This window comes from Orycteropus afer, unplaced genomic scaffold (genome assembly GCF_000298275.1).
Source record: "Orycteropus afer afer isolate SDZICR_OR568_19922 unplaced genomic scaffold, OryAfe1.0 scaffold00085, whole genome shotgun sequence".
Taxonomy (NCBI): domain Eukaryota; kingdom Metazoa; phylum Chordata; class Mammalia; order Tubulidentata; family Orycteropodidae; genus Orycteropus; species Orycteropus afer.
Window position 1 is genome coordinate 8558277 of NW_006921672.1, and position 26064 is coordinate 8584340.

The 26064-nt window shown below is 44.1% G+C and overlaps 1 protein-coding gene across 1 annotated transcript; it reads left to right on the top strand.

Annotated features, from left to right (window-relative positions):
- Window positions 1-1204: 1204 nt before the first annotated feature.
- CASC3 (CASC3 exon junction complex subunit) lies at window positions 1205-20253 on the top strand. Its single transcript, XM_007942066.1, has 13 exons — window positions 1205-1432; window positions 1821-1848; window positions 2202-2239; window positions 14590-14748; window positions 14838-14989; window positions 15515-15691; window positions 15875-16560; window positions 18045-18109; window positions 18416-18530; window positions 18780-18878; window positions 19129-19343; window positions 19954-20076; window positions 20230-20253. Exons 1-13 carry the CDS (start codon window positions 1205-1207, stop codon window positions 20251-20253), a joined length of 2109 nt encoding a protein of 702 aa, XP_007940257.1.
- Window positions 20254-26064: the final 5811 nt, after the last annotated feature.

Consider the following 26064-nt stretch of genomic DNA (forward strand, 5'->3'; position numbering starts at 1 on the left):
AATTTAGCTGTGATCAGTAACATCCTTTAAGTCTTTTTTTTAAAAAAACAAACACCAAATCATACATCCTCCATTTTTAACTCAGGCAGGTGGTTTCTGGAGCTGGATTTACAAGTTACCACATTTGGCCACTGGCCCATCCTGTTGAGATGTTTGGAAGGCAGCTATACTAACCACTATACCACCAACACATGTTGAGATGTTTGTATTCTGATTGACTTTCTGTAGGCATGTATCATGCTTTCCAGTTTCACATTGTCTACACCTTTGGTTAACATCAGGATCCTCAATCCTATCTGTAAAAATATTAGGGCAGAATTCTGTGCTATGCAGAATTCTGTGCTATGCCTCAGTGCCCCTTCTCTAATAACGTGCACTCCTGTAGGTGAACTAATAACTTGTTTCCCATAATTTGCATGTCCATTTGGTCAAAAGAAAATACACCATTGCTGACAAAGGCCTTGCGAAAATGAAAGCATTCTCTTCATCTACCAGTCTGGTAACCCTTACCAAGAAGGTAATTATAACAGCTAGGATTTTGAACGCACCACGGTTCTAATGATTCTCTTGTTAAATCTTGCTTAAGACTGGCATTAAACTAGCCTACATTTTGAGAGAGGTGATAGCTAGGGTGGGATGCCACAGGAAGATGAAAAGAGCTGCAACAGACCTCTAGTTTCACTGCAACCAGCCCTCTAGCTTAAATTGGGTTGGTATGGCAAATCTGACGCAGCACAACAGCTTTAGAGATTTACCTTGATTGGTGATTTTACCAAGCAAACGAATGCAGTAGAATGATCTGTCTCAAACGTAGATGGAAGCGAGAAATGGAAATAGAAAAAAAAAAAAAAAAAACCCAACGTTGCAGTAAGACTGTGACAGGTTGACGCCTTCCATTCAGAAAACCCAAGATGGCCAGGCGGGGAAGCGGGATAGGTTACCCGCGTCCACCTCCCCTCGCCAGGGCCTACTCAGAGAAGTTAGGGACCGCACCACGCCCCCCGCACACATCTGCAAACGTAATCCCAAGTCGCCCTCAAATTTGCCGCAGGGAGCCGGCACTACCCCCAGCCCCGCCCACTGGGAAGCGGAACAGCAAAGGCCGCACGTGAAGCATGCCGGGACTTCATCTCGAGCCTCCCAGCTGTCTCTGCGCCGGGCGCGGTGCGTAAGGAGTTGGCCGGTGGCGGCTGTTCTCCGTAAGATGGCGGACCGACGGCGACAGCGCGCCTCGCAGGACACCGAGGACGAGGAGTCTGGAGCTTCGGGCTCAGATAGTGGCGGCTCCCCGGCGCGGGGCGGCGGGAGCTGCAGCGGTAGCGCTGGAGGCGGGGGCAGTGGCTCTCTTCCTTCCCAGCGCGGAGGCCGAGCGGCCCTCCATCTGCGGCGGGTGGAGAGCGGGGGGGCCAAGAGCGCCGAGGAGTCGGAGTGTGTGAGTGCCAGCCGCCGGCGGGAGGGGCCTGGAGGTCGGGCGGCCTGTGGTTAGGGGTAATGGGAAGCTGAGAGCTGATGGTAGATATTGCAGCATGTTGTGTTACAGTGTTATCCTAGTGCGGGTTTGCATCAGAGTCCCAAGGGGAGGGAGGGGATTGGGGTTTCTGGAAGGAGGGTGAAGCCGCAGCTGATGGAGAGCAGGTGTTGATTCACATATTTGGGCTGGAGGTGGAGAGAACAGCATCCCTCGGATGCTACTTGTTAAAGATGCAATATTCCCCATTTCTCTTTCCAACCATTTTGTTTCAAGCCATCAGCTTCGCACCCACATTTATTGTTGGGGTCTGAAAACCCAGAACTAACCCATATCTTCTCCTTTCCTTCAGGAGAGTGAAGATGGCATCGAGGGCGATGGTAAGTACCATCTTTTACCCCACGACGACAAGAGTTTTTAAAAGCACATCAACACAGGTTACCTATTTCCAATTACTGACATCCTCTCGGACCGTTAAAAGATTTGGAGGGGGGTGCTACAAACTGGCTCTTTTGTAGTGTATTGGTTAAGAAAGAGCATAGATTTTAGTAGTATTATCTTGGGAAGTCAGTCTCTCTGAGTTTGTATCCTCATCTGTAAAATTTTATCTGCCTCGGAGGTGGATGTCAGAATTAAATGAAAGTTTTAGCCTGACACAAAGTAAGCAGTCAAGAAATGTAATTGTGATAATTTTGTTGCCTTTTTTCCTTCATATATTTCTCTTTTCCTTCAGCTGTTCTCTCAGATTATGAAAGTGCAGAAGACTCAGAAGTGAGTGTGATAAGTTTTTTTCCTATGGTGTAGATGGGAAAGTGTATTTTATAAACATATACACACCTGGGCACACACCTGATCTTGTTGCTCTTCTTGTGCATTTTTCATTTGTACTTTTGAAAAACTGTTACAAAAGGTCTTGTTTGCTTAGAATGAGGGGAACTTGGGCCTAGCTTTTCAAGCCATGTTTGTTACGCTGTTAGTAGTTGGCTTCTTCCCTTATTTGAGGAAACTAAGGTTCTAAGTAAGAGAAACAGAACATTTTGACTGAAAAACCTGAATGGAAATACTAAGAATGTTCATGCACTATGAAAGATGTAACCAATGTCATGGAACAACTTACACAGAAATTGTTGAATGAAAACTTATACTGCTGTGTAAACCTTCGCTGAAAACACAGTAAAAAAAAATTTTTTTTTAATAATAATAATAAAAAAAGAACATCTTGATGCCCTCAGTGAGATATTTCATAGCTCATTTCATGCTGACTTGGTAGAAAAGGCCAGTCACAGGTTTGTGCCAAAAGCATCTCAGTTTATAGGTGGGGTTTTCACTATCTTTAGTCAAAAGTCAGGTTCCTTAAGGCAGGCTTTTGTGAGCTTGCCTGTTTTGATTGGATAAACTACTAAAGATGCCATCAGAGTGGCTGTTTCCTGTGATTGTTTTTTTTTTTTTTTAAATTTCCTTCACCCAAGTTAATACATGTCTACCTTTTAGTTAGTGGTTTACCCTCCGTCTCCCACTCACCCCTGGTAACCATCAAAGAATATTTTTTTTGTGAAACCCTTTTCTTGATTTTTCACAATAGTGGTCTCATACAATGTATCTTTTTTTTTTTGTAATTGACTGTTCACTCAGCTTAATGGCTTCTAAGTTCACCCATGTTATGAGATGTTTCAGATTCATCATTGTTCTTTAACGTTGCATAGTATTCTGGCACCTAACGACAACAACAACAGTATTGCGTTTTGTGTATGTACTACACTTTGTAGATCCAGTCTTCTGTTGAAGGGCATTTAGGTTGTTTGCATCTTTTTGTTTCTCTGAATAGTGCTGCAGTGAACATGGGCGTGCATGTATCTGTTTGTGTCATGGCTGTTTTTTCTCTAAGATATATACCTAGTAGTGGGATTGCTGGATCCTATGGTATTTCTCTTTCCAGCTTTTTAAGGAAATACCATACCATATTCCACAGAGGCTGTACCCTTTTACAGTCCCACCAACAGTATATGAGGGATCCCATCCCTCCACTCCCTTGCCAGCATTTATTGTTTTCTGGGTTTTTTTTTTTTTTACTTTGCTATTAGAGCTGAGTTGAGTTGATATCTTACTGTTTTGATTTGCATCTGTAATGGCTAACGATTGCAAGTATTTCTTCATGTCTTTGTTAGCTACCTGAACGTCCTCTTTGGTAAAATGTCTGTTCATGTTTTCTGTCCATTTTTTAATTGGATTATTTGTCTTTCTGTTGTTAATCTTAACCCCTTTATCCAGTATGCTGATTTTCCAGTATGTTAATTTTTATTAAATGTTTTCCATTTCCAGTATGTTAATTTTTATTATGATTTGGGTGAAAGTTTATAGAGCAAATTCATTTTCCATACAGCAGTTGATACACATTTTGTTTCATGACATTGACTGCAATCCCCACAATGTAATAGCTCTCTTCCCATTTCCTCCCTGTAATTACTTTTCCCTGTGTCCTTGTTTCCTATGCATTCCTGTCCCTGAGATACCTCCCTGTATAAACATTGCCTTTCTCTTCTCCTGTGATTAATCTCTGTAAGGACTGTATCTGCTTGATGTAAATGTTTACCCTGCATGCTTGTCTATTGTTTGGCCAAAACCTTGGAAGTGAGTTAATTCCAGACCTGAAGGGTAACTAGGGGCCATAGTCTTGGGGATCTCACTGGGCTCCGTCAGACTTTTTTTGATTTTGAGTTTTGTTCCACACTGTTTTCCCACTCTATTCAGGATCTCCTGTACCGATCCCTTTCTGAGTGGTTGACAGTGGTAGCCAGGCACCATCTAGTCGTTGTAGTCTCATGGTCATATAGGCTGAGGTTCACGTGGTCTCCTAGTCCGTTGGACTAAATGTTGCCATGCATCTTTGGTTTTCATTCTTCTTTACACTGGATGAGGAACGATGTGCTGTTGCCAAATTTTTTTTCCCTGATCTGTGGGGTCTCTTTTAACTCTTTTCAAGCACATAAAGGTCTAATTTTTAGGAACTCACAGTTAACTATTTTGTATTTCTTGGGATTCTTGAGTAGAGTTCTAAGTATTGGATTTTGGTGACAGGTCACATACAGGAGAATTGTATTATAGATCAAAGAATCTTTGATAAATTTTATAGAACTGTTGCTGCATCTTAGACTTTTTGTTAAGCCCTGGAGATACAACAGTGAACCACAACAGTGAACACAACAAAGTTCCTATCTTTAGTGATTTTCTGACTTTCTAAGGAAGTCAGGCAAAATTCAAGTAATCATAGGACTTGGTGACGTGGCTGAGATAGGGTTAAGTATGGTGTCATGACTGAGCACTGAATCTATTTTAGGCATTGTTACACCTGAAAAATAAGTTGTAGCGTGACAAAACATGTTCTAGACAGAGAGAACAACAGGTGAGAAAGCACAGAGACAGGAGAGAAGATGAGCATTTGGAAACCAAAAATAGTTTGGTGTGGCTGGAGTATTATTGGGGCAAAATGAGTTCCACAGATAAAGGTGAATTGGTGAACAGGGGCCACATCATGAAGGGCCTTACTTGTTCCTTCTTTTTAATAAGTATCTTCTTTGTGATAGATAAAAGTCAGATGTGGTTCTGCCTTCATTGAGTTTACATTCTGAGTTAGAAGGGGATGACAGTTAAAGTAATTCCAGGGTGGGAGGAAGGGGGAAAGAGGGAGTTATGGCTTCGGGGCTACTGGCCTTATATTATGGATGGTGAAAAGTATTAGAAACGGATAGTGATGATGTTTGCACAACATGATAAACATAATTAATGTAACTAAATTGTCTATGTAAAAAATGTTGAAATGGGAAATATTTTGTATATGAGAGGGCTGCATATACCACAGCCTAAAAATAGGACTTGAACTGGTTCTCTCCAATTTGACCCCCTGCTGAGAATTTGACTTTCTGCTGTAGATACAATGATTCGTCATTTAAATTTTGTCAAGATCTTCAAGTGATTCTTATGTCTACATAAAAATTACCCAGGGATCTTTAAGAAGCCTTGGTTGGGGGTAAAAATGTAGATTTGAGGTGGGGGGAATACAATAGTGTCAGTAAATACTACAATATTGACGATATTGGAAGTGAAGGGTGCTTTAGGGGCACATAGCAGGGCAGCTAACTCAGTTTAGGATGTATGGAAGCACTTAGAGGATGGGATGTTTAAGCAGAGACCTGAGGATTAGTAGGAATTACCCAGGCAGAACATTTTCTAAGCAGAGTGAACACTGAAAAGAAGGGATGGACTGCATGGTGAGTTGGAGGATATGAAACACATAATATGGCTGGAAAGTAAGAGGACAAGGAAGGGAGCTGAGGCTTAAAGTACCTTATATTTAGATTTTATTCCAAGGAAGTAAACTATAAAAAGATTGTGAGCAAGAGTATGTATGATTAGACTTAAATCTTAGAGCAGTGTTTGTCAGATCCAGGGAACACCTGCTTCAGAAAATCCAGTTGGCCAAACCCTACTGAAACAGAATCTGAGGGTGGGGGTACTAGTGAAACTCAGACATTTGTATTTTAATAAGATTCCAGGTTGATGTTATGCACAGTGAAGTTGGAGAATTTATAGCAGTTATTTTGTCTATGATGAGATTTGATCCAAGGGGAGCAAGATGGTGACACAAAGGCTAGTAAGAAAGCTGTTGTAGATGGAATCAACCTAGGTGTCCATCAGCTGAAGAATGGATAACCAGATTATGGTACATACACACAATGGAATACTATGCAACCCTAAAGAATAATGTAGAATCTGCAAAGCACTGCATAACATGGATCAACTTGGAGGACATTATGCTGAGTGAAATAAGTCAGCCACAGAAGGACACACATTGTATTAGTCTGTTATTGTGAAAAGTCAAGGAAATGTTTATATATGGAAGATTTTCTTTGTTGGTTACTGGTGGTGGGGAGCACTGTTAGATAGGTAGAGACAAGTACTGATTTGGGTGAAGAGAAGGGCAATGTACCAACAAATGTGAGTGACCAACATGGTGGCGTTGAGGAAGAGGAAGATAGAGAGGTACATGGGAGGTACAGACAACAAAGATGAACCCTTTTGCACATACAGTACTGCATTGTCAGTGAAGGCAAACATGGATATAAGGGTGAATAGATGGGTGGACAGGCTGAACTATTAGGTATGTCTGCAGGGGGACTGTGCCCAAGACCATGTATAGGGTTGGCAGACAATGTTTTTACAAGCATACTGATATGTTCTGTAAGAATTCCCAGCTATATAGTAGAGCTGACAAGGGACAAGGTTGTAGTCACTTCTTGGCCACAGCTATCTACCCAAGGAAGTGAGTAGTTGGACCTGTGGGCTTGGGACCATGGTCGCAGGGGACATCAAGTTTAATTGGCATAACATAGTATATAAAAACATTGTTCCACATCCTAGTTTGGCAAGTAGCGACTGGGATCTTAAAAGCTTGCAAGCAGCCATCTAGATGCAATGATGGGTCTCTTCTCATCCAGAACAAAGAAGAATGAAGAAAACCAAAGATTCATGGAAACAATTAGTCCAAGTGATTGGTACACCATGCAGTCCTCAACCTATATGACTGTGAGACCAGAAGAACTAGATGATGCCTGGTTACCACTGTCAACTACTTGGAGGGGCATCTATGTAGGAGATCCTGGATAGAATGGGAGAACAAAAAAAAAGAGGGACCAGGTTTGTTGGTCTGATAGAGCCTTATGGAACCACTGAGACTGTGGCCCCTAGCTGCCCTTCAGGTCTGGATATGAACCCACTCCTGTGGCTTCCAGCCAAACAAAAGACAGGCATATGAGCTGAACATTTACACTAGGTAGATACACTTCTTGGAGAGAACAATCATGGGAGAGTAGAAGGGCCGTGTGTGCAGCTTGGGGCAGGAGTGCATGGAGGGATGGACACAGGGAAGAGGTAACTATTGGGAGGAAGTGGGAGGGGAGCTGTTGCATTGTGGGAAATGTAATCAATGTCACGAGACAAGGTGCATGGAACTGCTGTATGGAAAGTGATTTTGCTCTAAGCTTTCACCCAAATCACAATTTAAAAAAAAAAAAAAAAGCTGTTGTGAAGGTCTGGGCAAGCATGCCATGATTAGAGTGGCAGCAGGGAAAACGGAAGTGGACAGAATTGAAAGTTTTTCAGGCTATAGAATTGACGGGATGGGATGATTGATAAGATGGCTTTTATTTTCTCTGAAGTAGATGTTGAAGTTACATGCTAAGAGTAAAAGGGAGGGAGACAAGGGATTTGGAGCTGAGGAATGTTCACTAGAGAATGGAAACATTGGACAGCCTGCCAGACAGTGTGAAGTATTCAGTGAGATTGGTGGTTGTGAATTTCTATTAGCTCTCCATTCTGTATGTAAAGGAGTTGGGATGTTATCCTAATGGCAAAGAAAGGCCGGTAAAGGCTTACGTGTGGAGAATGAATTCTGGAAGAGGCAAGTCTGGAGGCAGGGAGAGCTGTTAAGAGTTTCTTAGGATAGTCCAGTGAGTGGCATGTTGGTGTCCTAAAGAAGGGATATGGAAATGGGACTGGCAAGATAAGGGCAGGTTTAAGAGAGATGTGTGGTGTTAACAGAATTTCTTGATCAGTTGAATTGGAACCTGATTAAGGAGTCTAAGGAATGCCCAGGTTGAAGAATGCTATTACTCACTAAGAAAGGGACCATAGGAGGAGGACTTTTCAGGAAAAAACATGCATTAAGTTTTGCATGTTTTGAGATGAAGGAACCTATGGGACTTTCAAATGGAGATGTCTGTTATATATCGTCTGAAGTTTAGGAGAGAGGTCTGTTGCTGCTCTGTCCAGTAGCCACTAGCCACGTATGGTTGTTTAAATTGATTAAAGTTACAATGTCAGTAGTTGCTCTAGCCACGTTTCAAGTGCTCAGTAGCCACGTGGCTATTGTATTGGACAGCATAGATAAGAACATTTCTATCATTCCAGAAGTTATATTGAACAACCAGTAGTCTAGATTAGAGAAACATATTTGATATCCAGACTTTCATAGTAATTCCTTCCTTGGATTTCTTTTTAGTTACCAACTGTATATTCCTGAATAGTATAGTTCAGTCTTGTGCATTTCTTAAAATTTGATCTTTTTAAGTCTCAGTTTACATGTTTGTCTTCCATCCCTTTTCTTTAAAACTTACCTGTTGACAAGATTTTGATAATTGCACATTCATGGTAAAAATTCAACATGTTCCTGTCCTTTTTGTTTCCTGCAAATCGGTATTTCCAGACCCATGGACAGGTGGTATGAGCCAAAGATCTTATATGTAGTAAAACTGATGATCATCTAGTTTTTTCTCCCCTTATAGTCACTTGCTGTTTTTGTCTAGAAGTCCAAAGGATTTTTTTTTTTTTTTCTCCTTTAAAGTCCAGGAATTATATTAAAAAGTGTCTTGGTGTTGGTCATTCTGGGTCAATATTCTCAAGTGTGTGGTGTGCTTTCCAGAAAGACATGGAACTTTTATTATCTAAATGCCTTTCTCTTTAATTCTTTTTCTTTTTTTTTTTCCTTTTTAAATTTTTATTGTGATTTGGGTGAAAGTTTGCGTAGCCTGTTCGTTTTCCATACAACTGTTCATGCATGTTTTATTTCATGGCATTGATTGCAATCCCCACAATGCAACAGCCTTCCTCCCACTTCACTTCTTCCTTGTGACTCCCTTTTTCCTGTGCCCTCCTTTCCCATGTATTCCTGCCCTCTGAGCTGTCTCCCTGTACAAATACTGCCCTTCTGATCTCCCATAGTTGATTGCTTTAAGGAGTATACTTAACCTGGTATAAATGTTCACCCTATACCTCTTTATTCCAGCCTCTTTATTGTTTGGCTGGAAGCTGTGAGAGTGAGTTCAGTTCCAAGGCCAAAGGGTGACAAGGGGCCTAGTTTCGGGGGTTTCACCAGTGCATGAGATCAGTAAGCCTGGTCTTTTTATGATTTTGAGTTTTGTTTCACAATTTTCTCCACTTTATCCAAGACATCCCATGCTGATCCCTTTCCGAACGGTTGGCAGGGGGAGCCAGGCACCATCTAGTTCTCTCATTCTTTTTATCTCTTCATTTCTTTTTAATTTTTAGGTTTTTTTCTTCTTTTCACTTTTCCTTTCTCTTTAACCATTATTTGTTGAGTTTATTCACTCTTACGTTCCTTCTCGTTTGGACCTTGTATCTAAAATGGTTTTTCTTTTTCAATTTTTAATTTCTTTCTGAGTTTTGTCATTTCGTTTCTGAGTTTCTCTAATTCTGATTGAAGTAGATTGATGTTTCCCCATGCCTTATGTTGTTGTCTTTTATAAAAAAAAATTTTGTAAAAACTTTTATAACACGTCTTTTAGCTCATTTTGAAATAGAAGTTACAATTTTAACATGATATGTACATGTCTTTCTGTCATACTATCTTTCTCTGTATTGATGTTTGTTTGTTTTTTACTTACAGTAAATTTATGTGGTATTTGACCTCTTCTGTTACTTATGTTCAGGTACAGTTAGTTTTCTTGGATCTTTTAGAAGGAACTGTGGTTCACAGTTGCTTTTTCTAATTTCACAGCACTCCTTCTGTTCTTTAGTAGTGTTCAAAATGTGGTGCCTTGTTTTCTGAGATTTCCTGATTTTGTTCCCTATTTTGGTTACTTAGTGCCACTCTGACAGGATATACCACAAATGGGATGGCTTTAACAAATAGAAGTTTGTTCTCATACTGCTTGGAGGCTTTAAGTCCGAGTTCAGAGTGCCAGGCTCTAGGGGCTGGGTGAAAGCCCCTCAACCTTAGGCTTCAGCTTTGCCTCTTGCTTCTGGCCCATTGAAGTGGGAGGCTTTTATTCACTCAGACAGCAGCTGGCTGCTGAGGCTGACAAACTCAAGGTTGACAAGTAAAAAGGCACAGTCCCAGTGTTACCAAAGAACATGGCAGGCCACTAATTCAAGTTCATTGAAAATCCCAAGGTTGACAGAGCATGGCAGGCTGCAGAACAGTGACTTGGCTACATGCAAGGTTCAAGTGTGCCATAAACTAAACACCATTCCCAAAGTTGTTTCTTATATACAGGAAGTAGACCACATCCCTAAAGCAGCTACTCACCTGCTTTGTAGATCTCACCGTGGAATTGATTGCCAGTCTCATCATGGGGAATAACTACCTAGCTGCCCAGCCACTCAACGAAGCCCAGCCAAGCTGGCACACAACCTTAACTACTACATTCCCCTCCCTAACTTCTTTCTGTACCTTCTCTTTCCTTCATTCTTCATTCGCCCTCTACTGCTCTCTTCTCAGCAGTTTGTCTTCTCAGCAGTTTTTGTTTACTGTGGGACCTTGTCCTAGAAGGGAGGCTTGGCCATCAGATCAGTTAGGAGAGGTCATAGAAGTAGACCACTCTAGCCCCTTCAGACCTTGCAGCCATAGACCTCGTGTGCTCACGTGCTGTTGGAGATGGTAAGCCCCTTCCTAGTTTTAGCTTCTGTTCTCAGTTTTGCCTGCTATGCCTTCCAGTGATGATTGGTTATTTCAGCGTTCTCCTGTTCTCGGGTCTCTGCTTCTCTCTGCTTTCTCTTGTGCTGACACAAATTCTGTGTGGTTCTTGTAGCTGTCAGTGTTTTTGTTTTTAGTTGCTTGTATTTTGGGGTTTGGGGAGGGTCTCTTGTAGCCTAGTTTTGTTGTGAATGTCCAGAGGTTTTGGGTTTGCTCTCTAGAAGCTCTGACTTTCCATGTTGGGATTTGGAGAGATTAAAAAATGATGCTGCTGCCATTTTCTCAGAATCTTCCAAGAACACTTTTAAAAGAAACTTAGCTATGAAGGAGAGGCTAGAGAAATGGTAGATGGGCAGAAGGCTATGAAGTCAAGAAACAGTTTAGTGCTTGTTTAAAGATGGGAGAGCTTTGAGTATGTATGAGTGAAGATTGATGGGAAGGAACAATTAGGGAAGAAAAGGCTAGTGGTAGGTAGTAATTGTATTGGCATCCCTGACTGACTGCATGAGAAGGAATAGTAAGCAAAGTGGAAGGAAAACATCTTCCACTACAGAGAGAAGGAAAGGATGGGTGGGAAGGAAAGGTATAGGGAGGAAGTTGATATCCTTTCTTTGTTTTGAATTTTGTGTGTGTGAAATAGAAGGAAAGGTATCTGCTCCAAAAAGAGGTTGGTGGAGAGGCGAGGGGGAATTGAGAGATTAGAGGAGATTTGAGTAGTTGAGGTGAATAGGACAGGAACTACATAGGGAAATGATGGATGGATTGTCAGGCTGTTGAGGTTAGAGGTGACACTGACCTGTGAAGTTAGGTGAATTTTCTTTGTTCCTTCCTTCAGCAGTGGTCAGTAGTCTGGTCATACGCCTAGAGAAAGCAGACATTTGAGTTGATCCAGGCCTGAGTATGTGAGAGTGGTAAGGGAATTGATGTTATTAGTAGTGACCAAAATGAATGGGCTAGAGTCATACATTAGAGAAAAGAAAGTGAAGGTGGGGAAAGGCTTTTTCTAATTTCACAGCACTCCTTCTGTTCTCTTGTAGTGTTCAAAATGTGGTGCCTTGTTTTCTGAGGTTTCCTGCTTTTGTTCCCTATTTTGGTTACCTAGTGCCACTCTGACAGGATATACCACAAATGGGATGGCTTTAACAAATAGAAGTTTGTTCTCATACTGCTTGGAGGCTTTAAGTCCGAGTTCAGAGTGCCAGGCTCTAAGGGCTGGGTGAAAGCCCCTCAACCTTAGGCTTCAGCTGTACCTCCTGCTTCTGGCCTCCTGCTATCTGATTGATAGGGAGAAGATAGCTCACTGGAGTGGATGTCATAAGAAGTTGGAGATGGGGTAAGGGAAATAACTGAGTGAGAACTGGAATGATAGGCAGTTTTGATCAAGGACTATTGTTATTAGGTGCTGTTGAGTTGATTTTTCAACTCATAGCAATGCCTCGTGACAGAGTAGAACTGCCCCATAGGGTTTTCTTAGCTGTAATCTTTGCAGGAGCAGGCCACCAGGTCTTTCTCCTACAGAGCTGCTGGGTGGATTTGAACCAGCAGCCTTCTTGTTAGAAGCTGAGTGCTTATCGCAGAGCAGGTTTACTTAAAAAAAAAAAACATTATTCCTACAAAGGACTGTAGTGCAGTGTGGGCATGAAAATGGATTATGACTGAAGTGGAGGTGAGCTCAAGTCTGGTCTTAAGTGATTGGGAGCCCAGACAGAAACAAAGATATGGCCAAGAATAGGGGTTTAAAATAAGGTTGGAGGGGATTTATAGCTGAAGACATATTTAGAAGGAAGAAGGCACCAACCCCATCTCTTATTCTGAAGCAGGTAGGGAATGGGCATATGAGCAAAAACTCATGATAATTCTGCAAGGGAAGCAGTTTCTTAGAGAAGAGGTAGGCCTCGGAATTGGGAAGCAAGCTCACTGAATGATAAGGGGGAGTTTGTCTCCTATAGTATAGGGTTTCCACCATACCTCTGAGCCAAAGCACTGTGATTCTAGGAAGTGGTACCTTGGCTTCAGTTAGACTAGGCTTTGACTCTAATTTGCAGTCTCCTCAGCACTCTGCTATTTGTATCTTTCTGTCCTGCCCTGGAAACAAAATTAGTTTCTCATTTGGAATAAAAGAGTTGCCTGGTTTGACATTCCACCACAGACTAGAGGGGGTGGAGCATAAAACAAAGTTGCCTCCTTAATCATGCTGGTACTATTTTAAGCTATTTGAATTTCATCTGTGTTGGGGTGGGGGCGGCAATGAATTAAGGTCACATATATACACCAAGGAAGATTGTTGCAGTATCTGCCCTAAAACCAGTAGGGAACAAAGGATAAAGGAGAGAACTGAATGATGACCCACCCACCCATCGCCATCTGAGGAGAGAAAACTTCATGTAATTGAGGGAAATGGGAAGAATTAAGGGTATTTGGTTCTTAAAAAACTGTGGGTAAAGGTTTGATTCTCATAGTAGGAGTGTGGTCAAGCAGTCTCCCTTAATTCTGTGTGTTTCCTACCAGTAGCATCAGCTTACTGGGAATCCTAACTGAAAACACCTAGAGGCCAAAACACCCAGATGCTATGCAAGAAAGGATGAGGCAAAAGTATGTAAGTTGGCTTGTCTGGGCCAATCGGGTAGTCTCAGCTCAATTCAGAGAACACTGGAAAGAGTAGAATTGGAGAGCTTCTCATTTAATCAGGAATCTCACATTCAATCTCTTTGACCAAATTCTGGGGGCCAGCCTGGGTCTGCAGTTGGAGGGAGTGTGCCGTTTGGTTTGGGAAATGTCAGACCCAGTAGGAGAAAAAGAGACCAGTATGTGTTGACCTATCAGGTGGCAGAGATGCTCTTTTACCCTGACATATTAAGGCAGTGATTGGGCTAGGTCATCTTCCCTTGAACCCATTTCTTTGTGTCTTTGTAGGTCTCTAACCTCTTTCTCTCTAGTTTGTAGCTCTGCTTCTATAGGTCCAAATGCTGAGAGGACAAGGAGCTGAGAGTAACCCTCTTCTAAAGCTAATCTCCTTACCATGAGCCTTGTAGCAGCTCCTTTTTTCTCCCTAGAGCTAGCCACATCTTTGAGACCTGACTCCATTGGTCCCTGTGTGAGAGAATGGCCTCATGACCCATCATTGTGTGGACAGACCTAACACTGCTTCTGTCACGAACAGGATTATCCAGTCTTGATGTGGCAAGAGGAGGGAAAAGATAGTGGAGAGGAGAGAGAGCACACTTGGGCTTTAGTTGAGACCTAAAATTTTATAATTATATGGATGGAGTTGTTGGCTCTGGGGATCTCATGCTGCAGAAAATTTAACAGTCATATCCTACACATAGTTATGAACTATGAAATTGTTACCGATTTCTTGCATGTTTTCCCAGAAAAACCTATATGAGTATGTGTGTGCGTGTGTATATGTATGTATGTGTGTGTTTGTATATATATATATATATGTATGTATGTGTTAAGTGTGCTTTTTTTTTTCTTAAGGGTACCCCTGCTAGAAATTTGAGTAAAAATATTACATTTGCTTTTAATGTTTGGCTTGTGGTAAGTTTGTCAGAAAATGTTTTCCTGAAGAATGGGAAATTAAAATGTACCACTGAGGTCTTACTTTCACAGTTGGCATGGGAACTTTTTTCAGGGTGATGAAGGAGAATACAGTGAAGATGAAAACTCCAAAGTGGAGCTGAAATCAGAGCCCAATGATGCTGCTAATTCTTCAGCAAAAGAAGAGAAGGGAGAAGAAAAGCCTGATACCAAAGGCACTGTCACTGGAGAGAGGCAGAGTGGAGATGGACAGGTCAGTACCCTTTGAAGGCATCTGCTTTATAGCTGGAAAAGGGGCTCCCAACCTTGGATGGACTTAGGAGCCCTGTCTTTCTTCTCCAGGAGAGCACAGAGCCTGTAGAGAACAAAGTGGGTAAGAAGGGCCCTAAGCATCTGGATGATGATGAGGATCGGAAGAACCCGGCATACATACCCCGGAAAGGGCTTTTCTTTGAGCATGATCTTCGAGGCCAAACTCAGGAGGAGGAAGTCAGGTAACAGCCACTTGCTGTTGATGCTAATATTTAGCAGGTGTTTACTGCTTACTGTGTGCCAGGCACTGTGCTGAGTACCTTACCTGTGTTACGTACTATTGAAAACAACATTTTGAGGTCAGTATTATGATTATTCTCATACACATGAGGAAAGTGAAGCTTAGATTATTTGGTAACTCTTGCTGGAGGAGCTGGGATCCATATCCTGACAATCTCTGTTCTCATAATCATCATGTTTCAACTGCCCTCCTTAATCTGATGATCATGGACTCTCAGATATGAAATACTCGCATATGCTGCATTACAGGAGACTCCAAACAATGCCATTGCTGTTGTATTTGAACCTAGCAGGCCTGGAGGTGTTACGATTCAATTTTGCTTTTGGGAGATCAATTTTGTATAGCCTGACTGAGAAGATGGGGAGACTACACAAGGTCCCTGACTTCTCCCTCCCTGGCCCTGTTTATTTCATGAGTATCTCTACTTGGAAGATTCTGCCAACCTTTTGTCTTTGGTTTTGTCCAGACCTAAGGGGCGTCAGCGAAAACTATGGAAGGATGAGGGTCGCTGGGAGCATGACAAGTTCCGGGAGGATGAACAGGCTCCAAAGTCCCGACAGGAGCTCATTGCTCTTTATGGTTATGACATTCGCTCAGCTCACAATCCTGATGACATCAAACCCCGAAGAATTCGGAAACCCAGGTAACAAGATTTTGGAGGCCTAGACTATTGATATTTTTAGAAAGAACTCCTTTTTCTTCCTCTATTCCAGCCCGTTACTGAATGGCTTCAGCATATGAGGAGTCTCCCTAATCCTCAGTTTATATCTCCAGTGGTCCCTTTTGTTACTGTGTTTCTAAGACTTTTATCATCCCCTTTTTTTAGGTTTGGGAGTCCTCCACAAAGAGAGCCAAACTGGATTGGTGAACGGTCAAACAAGTCCCATCGCCACCAGGGTCCTGGGGGTACCCTGTCACCAAGGACATTTATTAATAGGAATGCTGCAGGTACTGGCCGCATGTCTACACCCAGGAATTACTCTCGATCTGGGGGCTTCAAGGAAGGTCGTGCTGGTTTTAGGCCTGTGGAAGCTGGTGGGCCACAGAGTGGCCGGTCTGGTGAGACTTTTAAGCATGAGACTAGTTACCGGTCACGGCGGTTGGAGCAGACTCCTGTGAGGGATCCATCCCCAGAAGCAGATGCTCTAGTGCATGGCAGTCCTGAGAAGGAAGAGGCAGCCTCAGAGACACCAGCTCCTGGTCCTGACACTGCACCCCCAGCCCCTGACAGGCCTATTGAGAAGAAATCCTATTCTCGAGCAAGAAGAACCAGAACCAAAGCTGGAGATGCAGTCAAGATTGCAGAAGAGGTGCCTCCTCCACCAGAGGGGCTGACCCCGGCACCTCCAGTCCCAGAAACTACCCCTCCTCCACCTGCTAAGACTGGAAACTGGGAGACTCCAGTGGATTCTACTACAGGTGGACTTGAGCAAGACATGGCACAGCTAAATATAACAGAACAGAATTGGACTCCAGGGCAGCCTTCATTCCTGCAGCCACGAGAACTTCGGGGTAGGTACTCTAGAGTTAAGAGCTAACTTTTTTCCTTTGCTTCATTGGGTTTAGGGGCACGGGACTTGTCTCTGTCTGGGATCACATGTCTGACAAAAATCTGCCTTTTCATTAACTGTGAGATACAAATTCATAGGCATATTCTTCCAAAGTTCTCAGAGCAGTTTTACCTATTGCCCAAGACTGTCTCACTACTTTGCCTTCTGTTAACTGATCAGCCTTCAGGATAGAGCCCCTGAGTACAGAGTCATTTACCGCTCTGTAGAAAAAAAGTGGAAGGTGGCAGTATTCTTATTAGTTGAGCTGATGGTTAAATGTTTGAGGGCAGAAACGCATTCGCTTGAATTTGGATTAGGCTGTTTTCTAATTTTTTTCAAAGGAAGATCTTACAGAGCAGGGTTGTCCAATAGAACTTTCTAGAATGATGGAAATGTTTAAGTGACTTTTGAACATTTGAAATGTGGCTAGAGTTACTGAGAAACTGAATTTTTAATTAGTTAAAATCCACATGTGTCTAGTGGCTATCACTTGGACAACAGAGTTCTGGAGACTAGGATCTACGTACTATTCCTTTTGCCCTTCTGCTTTGTCTTCCACCAACCAGATTAGATTGAGGGATATTTTTCTTATATGACATTTAACTGAACTAAGATTGGAGATTCTCTCAAAGACCGAAGTGTCAGCATCTTTCTCTGTGTGAGTGATTTTTGAATATCAAAAACTATTGCAGCCAAAATTGGATCTAGTGTTGATCTCTGTGTAGTGGAGTACACCTCCTACTGATAGGAAGACTGTCTCTAGAATATTTCTTTTTATGTAAGTCGTTTTCTGTCAGAGGGAAGCTCTCCCCAAACTTCCAGTCCAAACCTCTGTGAACAGGATGTAATCAGGTAAATTTACAGATCCATCATTCCCTTACCCAGCTGTTGCACAGGAACTTTGGGACTGAGATTTTTCAACGTGTTTGATAACTATAACGTGCAGTTACAACCTCTCAGGGGTTCTGTACAGGGATATATTTGGTGGGAAAAATTTGAACATGGGTGTTCTCACTGAAGTCATTTTCTTTTCCATTATGGGTGTTCAAGAACTTTGGCTGTATTAAGGTAGTGAGCTGTGAGGGCAGATTTCCAAATACTGGTGTTGACAAGAAACCAGAAAAACCCATCCCACTGCCATTGAGTCAATTCCAACTCACAGCGACCCCCATTGGGTTTCCAAGGCTGTAAATCTTTATAGAAGTAGATTGCCTCATCTTCCTCCCACGGAACAGCTGGTGGGTTTGAAGTCCAGCCTTGTAGTTAGCATCCAGCTGCCTTAGCCACTACACTACCAGAGCTTCTTGTGTTGACAAGAAGCAGAGATTTAAAAGGAATTAAAAGCCATTCCCCGTGTTGGATTCTTCAGCCTGACATTTTCTTGCTACTTCTGAGTCCCACTCATGTCTGTTTGCTCTTCTGCAGTGATGTTTTGGTGTTTTATAGGTATGCCCAGCCACATCCACATGGGAGCAGGACCACCACCTCAGTTTAACCGGATGGAAGAAATGGTACAGAAAGGAAAGGGGATAGACTGGGAAGGGACTGCATGTTACAGTTTATTTGCTCTTAAAGCCAGAATAAGATCTTGAAGTCAGTTTTCCCATTGATTACTCATCTTTTAATTTGGATCTCAGAAATGTAGAATAGAGGGTTTAGATTCAAGTTAACAAATCTTGATGTTTTTAATTGATTTTTCAATTCACTTTACAAATGCATATTAAAAACCTGCCATGTCCCAAGTGTTTTGCAGCACGTAAAGGAAGGGAGGACTTGATGTGAAGTCTTCTTACTTAGGCCTTTAATTTTTGTCTTAGGGTGTCCAAGGTGGTCGAGCCAAACGCTATTCATCCCAGCGGCAAAGACCTGTGCCAGAGCCCCCTGCTCCCCCTGTGCATATCAGTATCATGGAGGGGCATTACTATGATCCATGTGAGTGTCGTCTTATTGTTGGGGGCAGGGGTTACCCTTCTTCACAGGGTGAAATGAGCTGAGAGACTAGTCTCCAGCCTCCCTAATTTCCCTCCTGACTTCTCACAATGATTATCAAACATTGTCTGCTTGCTGTTTACTTCACATGGAAAATTGAGAGTATATTTTAAAGGGTTTGGGGGACAGGGAGACTTGTCCATGTGATTTGTACAATGAGAATTTCTGAGAGTCTAATGTGGTATCTTACAGTGCAGTTCCAGGGACCAATCTATACCCATGGTGATAGCCCTGCCTCACTACCTCCTCAGGGCATGATTGTGCAGCCAGAAATGCACCTTCCACACCCAGGTAAGCTTTACCCTTCTGCTTATACACTCCCAGTATGTGAGGATGCGTGTGAGGGGCTTTATTAACCCCATTCTCCTTTCAGCGGCTTGCCTCTGAAGCACGCTACCATGGCTGCTTGGGCAACAGAAACTCCACCTTGGTCTGTGCTGAGGAGTTCTATCCTGAGCCTGTGCTTAGCAGTCCAGCTTGGCCATCCCATGGAAATGGTGTTACCTTCTGTTTCATATTTTGTGTTCTTCCCCTTATCCAGGTTTACATCCCCACCAGACACCGGCACCTCTGCCCAGTCCAGGCCTTTATCCTCCACCAGTGTCCATGTCTCCAGGACAGCCACCACCACAGCAGCTGCTTGCTCCTACTTACTTTTCTGCTCCAGGCGTCATGAACTTTGGTAATCCCAGTTACCCGTATGCTCCAGGGGCACTGCCTCCCCCACCACCTCCTCATCTGTATCCTAATACACAGGTGAGATGGCTAATGAGCAGGTCTTTTTAGGTACATACCCCTTAAATCACACAGGAATGTAGGGTATGGGGAGAATTCTAAAGGAATTTGCGGGAACATTTCGGTGCCACTAATTTGCATGTGGCACCAGAGTGCCTCTTGGTGGTCAGGAACTGGAAATGCAGCTTATGTAATGCTCAGCGTCTGTTCGCTTCAGTTTCTTTGTACTGGTGTTTTATTCAGGTGTTTTGTCCATCATAGGTGACTATGTCTGCTGCATAAAGAAGCTGTGTTCTACTCTTTATAGCCCTACCTCTGTCCTGATAACTCCCAACAGGTTGACTTCTGATATCTGGAGTGTCACCAATGACCCCAGCTTCCTCCATTTGTCAGTTGATGGTAGGAATTAGAGAAAGCTGGGCAGGGGCAGTACTTGGAGGAAGTAGGAGTCAGAGTGACATATTAAGACAGAAATGAGTAGTCATTTTATTTTAAAAGGCAGCAGTTTAGTGATATTAAAATTATAAAGTTACCAATTAGTGTTCTTTTTGTGACTAAATAATGTTTCCTCTTCATCATAGTTTGGACAAATTAATTCCTCACTTTTTTTTTCTGCCTTGTGGGGTCCCAGGCCCCATCACAGGTATATGGAGGCGTGACCTACTATAACCCCGCCCAGCAGCAGGTGCAACCAAAGCCCTCCCCACCCCGGAGGACTCCCCAGCCAGTCACCATCAAGCCCCCACCACCTGAGGTATGAGAGCACCTTCCCATACTTAAGGCACATCATGCATCAGTGGGCTTTACTTTTCCCAGAGGGTTTCTTTCCTCTTCTTGGTGTGTTTCTGTGGAAAAGAGTCTTTTTTTGTGTGTGACCTGGTGATATATCTCAACTTTATTGTTTCAGGTTGTAAGCAGGGGTTCCAGTTAATTTGAGTTTGTGACTATTTTAAATCTAACATAAAAAAGTAAGTACATAACTTACTGTGACTCTTACAACATTCTTAAAACTGATACTCATACTTACTTGCTTAATAAGTAAGCAGAATCTTCTAATTTACGAATTAATGTAATCATAAGTTATCTCAGGGGAGGCTTAAAGGAGTCCTGAAATTTGCCAGTTTCTTTGTTCTGCTTATTATGCGTTGGGCAGGGTTGAAGTAGAAACCATTGTTAGCTTGGCAGAATTTCATTTGGACACTGCAAGGAAAAAATACAGGAAGTAATCTGACTTGACCAAGGAAAGGGGAAATCTAAATTTGAGGTTTACATCAGAGCCAGTTCTGAAGATCACAGAGGAGAAAGTGTGTTTTTTTTTTTTTTTTTTTAAAAAAAAAGGACATTTAAAACAAATTCTCTAGAATGTGGCTTTCTGAAAACAGCTTATAAAATGCCAGAAGGTCCACTAACACTTTGGTGGTTCTTCCCTTTTCCCCACCTTTGTCAGAACTACAGAGGTGAGAACTCAGGAGAGAAGAGAAATACAACTGGCTGTCTACTACAAAGATACAGGGTGGCTCCCATCAGCAAGTGGCTGAAGGAGGAGGATCCCTGCATTCCTCTGAGGCCAGACTCTATTGGAAAGAGGGAGAAGCAAGAAGACCCCCTCCCACCTCCACTCTTTACTTGGGTTGGGTGAGCCTAGGGGAGGAGATCCAGACAGACCAGGCTTCTTAGCCTCGATCTAGAGGCCAACATCTTTTGCTCTTCTTCACTTTCTCCCAGGAAATTAAAGTGTTTTTGCTCCTAGGGAAGCTTTTTCCTGTTTTGTTTGATAAGAATATTAATTTTTAAAACCTAGCTTGCTATTCTTGAATACTATCTTAGTTTTTTCTCTTCCTGCTTCTTGCTCTCTTTATCCATCTTTAAGTAAAACAAGTTCATTCTGCTGGTTTGCTGGCTCCTCTGGGTTCCCTTTTGGCTCTTTGCAGTATCTCAGACAGTTGAGATTGTACTAGTCAGCCTTCCTCAACTAAGTCTTCAAAGAGCTGGCCTTCCAATTCTGGTTGGCTTTTATTAATTACTCCCTGGTACCCTTGGATTCTCTTAACTGCTCTAACCCTGTGGAAGCATAGCTATCTGTGGAGAAAGCTCAAAGTGCATGGGTAGGAGCCCTCCTTTCTGAGCTTTCATCAGTTCCTGTGCTCTAGAGGTCTTCAGTTCTCTACTGAGAACACAGTCTTTACTGTGGAGAGAGATAGTAAACCGGGTGCCTTTGTGAGAAAGGGAGGATGGAGGGAGAGCCTTTTGCACCTTAGGGGTTTGTATTCACACAGTCTTCAAGGTTCAGTCTTTGAGGTCAGTGGGAATAGAGGGCCCTGCTGCTCTTCTTTCCATCCCTCCTCCTCTTCCTATTCAGTTGCAGTGGACCAATGCATCTCTCTCGAGGCAAGTATTATCCAGCAAGCAGTCTACCCTCTGCTTTGCATCTTTGCAGCTCTTCTACACGTCCTGCTACAGGTGTTTTAGATGATAATGCCTAAATTCCCATCATCTTTTATTCCTGTCCTTGCAAACAGAAATAAGTACCACACCTGGGCTTAAGGCCCAAGGAAACCAGTCACTCTCTGGGCAAGGGCTCTCCTCCTTCCTTTACTGTCCATGGCGCTAAACCACTCTCCTGCCACCTGTGCAGAAGAGATTCCCATTATTGCAGCACTTGTGTCTGCCAGGGGTAACTTGGCTGCTGTCCCTGTCCTGCTACAGAACCTGGGGGAGAAGGTGGCATCTATGTATCTAGCTCCCCCAGTAATGTCACTGTTTTGTTTCTATTACTTCTCTTGGGCAGCTGGCCTAACCACTCTGAGTCACAGGTGTGGGGTGTGGAGGAAAAGGCATATTCAAACTGTAACCCTCAAGGAGGAAAAAAAAAATTTTTCTGGGGGTAACTGGTAGTTGTGGCTTTTATAGGCTGTTCCTTTGCCTTAAACCTGAAGATTTCTCCCCAAGCCTGTGGGCAGCATGCCCGGATTCTCAGACCTTAATACACTGTGACAGTTGTCTCTGTCAGTCCCCTGTGTTGAGTTGCAAGGATTTTTTCATATGTTGTTGGTTGGTTTCTTTTGTTGTTGTTGTTGTTGTTACTGTTTTAAAGGGTGCAAATTTGTGCTCAGCATTGTGACTTGGTGATAATAAAATTTAGACCGTAAACTTGACTCCCTTCTCAGTGTTTTCCATTGCTCTTGATTTGGGAGGGTGGGAAAGATAGGGACTCCCTAATTCCATTGCAGAATCATAGTCACAGCTTGAGCCATCTCAGATTGGTGAAATGGAAGCCCAAAGAGGTAAGGGAACCCTCTGAGGCCATACGTGTGTCTGTACTCCCCACCTTTCCTACCCACATTAACATGTAGACACCAGGATATCATACAGTCTCTTAGACTGGAAATGTCGGAGATACAAGAACAATTGAGATGCTACTCACAAGAACTTAGTGTCCTTTATGCCTCCCTCTGTTTTTGGCAAGTAAATCTCCCAGGATTGTGTGCCCCAAAACATCAGTACAATGGTACAAGGTCCATAGCGAGGGAGAGACGCAGAGTGCTGTCTTTCTCTGAAAAGTAAAGCTGTCTGGCACTTCAGTATCAAGGACTGCAGTCTAAGGGAGAGGTTCTTATCGATCTCAGTACTAGGAAAGGGTAGGGGAAATGGAAAGCCACTAGCTATGGCTCATGCTACTGTTGAACTAGGCCACTTGGCCCCCAGTGCACATAGAGCAATGCCCAGTGTCAAGTTGCCTGTTTCCCTCCTCCAGGCCCTGGGTGGGGTGGACGTAGTAAACGGGCCGTGCCCTGATGAGGAGCACTTGCGTTGAACGTGGAGCTGCAACACCTGTTCTTTGGTCCAGGGTTTCTCTCACTGAGGGCATAGGCATCATGGTGCATCTTAAAATGACAAATGAAATGCTCCCACAGCCCTGCTGTTGTGAAGGAGGACCATATCCTGACCCCCATCCCTAATTCACCTTTGAATCCTGTCAGGTTGCTGCTACTCCCCTCCCCCGCAGGGTGATGGGTAACTATGGGCCTGGTCTCCTGGGGTCATGCAAAGAACAGCAGCCAGCCTTGGGGGTGGGTTACTGGCAGGAGGAATGAAAGTGTAAGAGATGCTTCCCCCTCACCCTTGCCTCTTGCTTCCCTAGTCCTGCAGTTAGATCCCATTGCTCTCTCTGTTGCCCTGGTAACCAGCTCAGCAAGAAGAAACTCAAGCTCAGCAAAGCCCATAGGTTCTCTGCCTTCCCAGCCTGCCTCCTGGTGGGCAGAAAGAAGGGGAGTGTAAGGGATAGCAACAGATCAGCCTCACGTAGATAGCCCTGCAGTTGCTCAGTCTCCTAGAAGCCCATGCAGTGGGCTCTTAGTTAAACCTTTTTGCCCCCAACTTCTCACAGTCTTTACTCTCATCACTTTCTTATCTTTATTTCTTCCATGATAACAGTACCTGCCCACCCTCTTCCTCCTTGGGGTCAGCACACAAGCCTGCTATGTTGGTCAGAACCGCACAGACTTGGAGTCCTGAAGTTGTCTCCCAGCAACTGTAGCCCACTTGGGTTGTGTTGTCCCTAGGTCAGTGATCCTAAACCCTGGCTAGTAGAATCACCTGGGGAATTAGTGTAGGGTGTGTCCTGAGTCAGACTCTTGAGATGTAAAGGAGATCAAACAGGCAAAGGAGAGCAGAGATAGGGGAGAGAGATGCCAAGTCACATGAAGATGGCCCAGGAAGCAGAAGCTCCAAGAGACAAGGAGTTTCCCCCAGAGCCAGCAGAGAAAGCCCTCCCCTAGAATCGGCACCCTGAATTCAGACTTCTAGCTGCCTAAACTGTGAGAAAATAAATTTGTTAAGCCCCACCCCACCCCACCAAAAAAAAAAAAAAAACATCTCCTGGGTAACTTAAAAAATTTTCCATATACCTTGGCCCCACCTCAGAAAATCTGATTTTATTCTGGGGTGTGGCCCCATCATCAGCTTTTTTGAATAGCTGTGATTCTGTTCCTGGTCTAGGAGGATCTTAACTTGGTGCTGGCTTTCCTCCTTGATTCAAGGTCTTGAACTTCATCTCTGCCTGATAGCCTTGAGTAGTTAGAGGGGTGCTGGGTCTTGTTCCCCATGCTTCCAGTTTCCAGAAGTCTCTGCCCCTTTTTTTCCACGCCCCACACTCTTCACACTCCTCCCCAATTCTTCGCCCTTCCTAACCGACAATCCCAAATCCTGCCCAGAGAGGAGGTTACCAAGGCAACCAGCTTAATCTGGTAACTGTGGCATGTGCTGAGAGAGGAGCCCTCCCCTCTTCCCATTCGGTTCATAAAACACTGCCTGGGGAGCTCCAAACCATCCAGCCAGTTCCCCTTTCAACCTGGGGGTGCTGGGGTGTCCAATCAGGAGAGTCCACAAAGCCTGATACTCAGACCTCTAGTCTAGCTTCTTAGCCAAAATTATGCTCTCTCTTCTTTTCCCTCTCCAAATCCACAAAACAGATGGGTGTGCAAGCTCTATTTCTGTGAACACATGTTCTAGCACACATGGGATCAGATGCACACAGTGACACATGTGTAGTATACACCCTGTTCAGTTCTACCACCACTCCCAGTCTTTAGCATTCCTGACCCCACCTGGTCCTGGTCAGTGCACAGTAAACAGGGGTGGGGCATTGTCCAAGGAACCTCAACTCATTTGGAACCTAGTGCCACTCCCCCACCTTGTAATCATAACCCGGGTGTGCTCACACCAAATGTGTCTATATACCTCTCTTTCTGGGGGCAGTGTATCCCTGGGGATAGAATGCTCTTGATTCAGGTGTCAGAAATAAGAATTATTTGGAGTGGAAGTTTGTACCACTTTTTTCACTCCTGGCTATGTTAGCTCTGGGGACTCTGATACTATGCATGACATTGATTGGCAGTTCAGGGGCTTATCATTCACCTCTGCGGTGCTGGCTTGCTCTGCTGCCAGCTGGGCAGAGGTGCCCTTGTGCTCCTTGTCTCCTCCCCTATGCCTGCTATCTCCTCTCCTCACCTCAGACCTGCCACAACCTGCTGCTCCCTGCCTGGCTTCTATGTGCCTGCTAGTACCTGCCTCTCATGGGTCAGGCCCAGAGAGGGCAGATGGGCACCACCCCCAGTGTCAATGCCAATCCACCCAGGAGGCCTACCCAACCCTTATAAAGGCCATATATTCTTACGAGTATGACACACTCTTGGGTTGGGGAGTGGGAGCACCCAATCGGCAACCGTAGGTCTCCTCTGCATACAGGTAGGTGCGTTAAGGAGTGCAGGCTACAGACCTGCTCTAGCTTTAGAGAACTAAGGGTTCCGGTAAGCCCCTGAGGCAGGAAGCCCTCTTCATTGGTAAATCATTACCTCCTCTTTGCCCTTCATGTCTGGATGTCCCTCCCTATCTGCTCCGAATTCTATCCCGTTCAGCCCCTGACTGTTTCTCTCACGGTCAGCTCCATCGCCCAAACGCAGGCCTCCCTCCGCCCAGGGGGAGGAACCAGGGCGAGCGGGGGCGGGGTCTGGGCGGGGCCGGGAGGAGGGGGCGGGGTCTCAATTCTGCCACCTTCCCCCTGACCAGGAGCGCAGCCGCCGCCGCCGCGTCCTCGCAGTCCTGCGCTCCGCCCGCGGCTTCTGTCGCCGCAGCCTGGCCCAGGAGAGCAGAGCCGGGGGCACTGGCCCTGCAGCCTGCCCACCCTCTGGGCCGCGTGCCGGCTGCAGCTGGCATGGGGGGCTACTGAGAACGGGCACTCCTC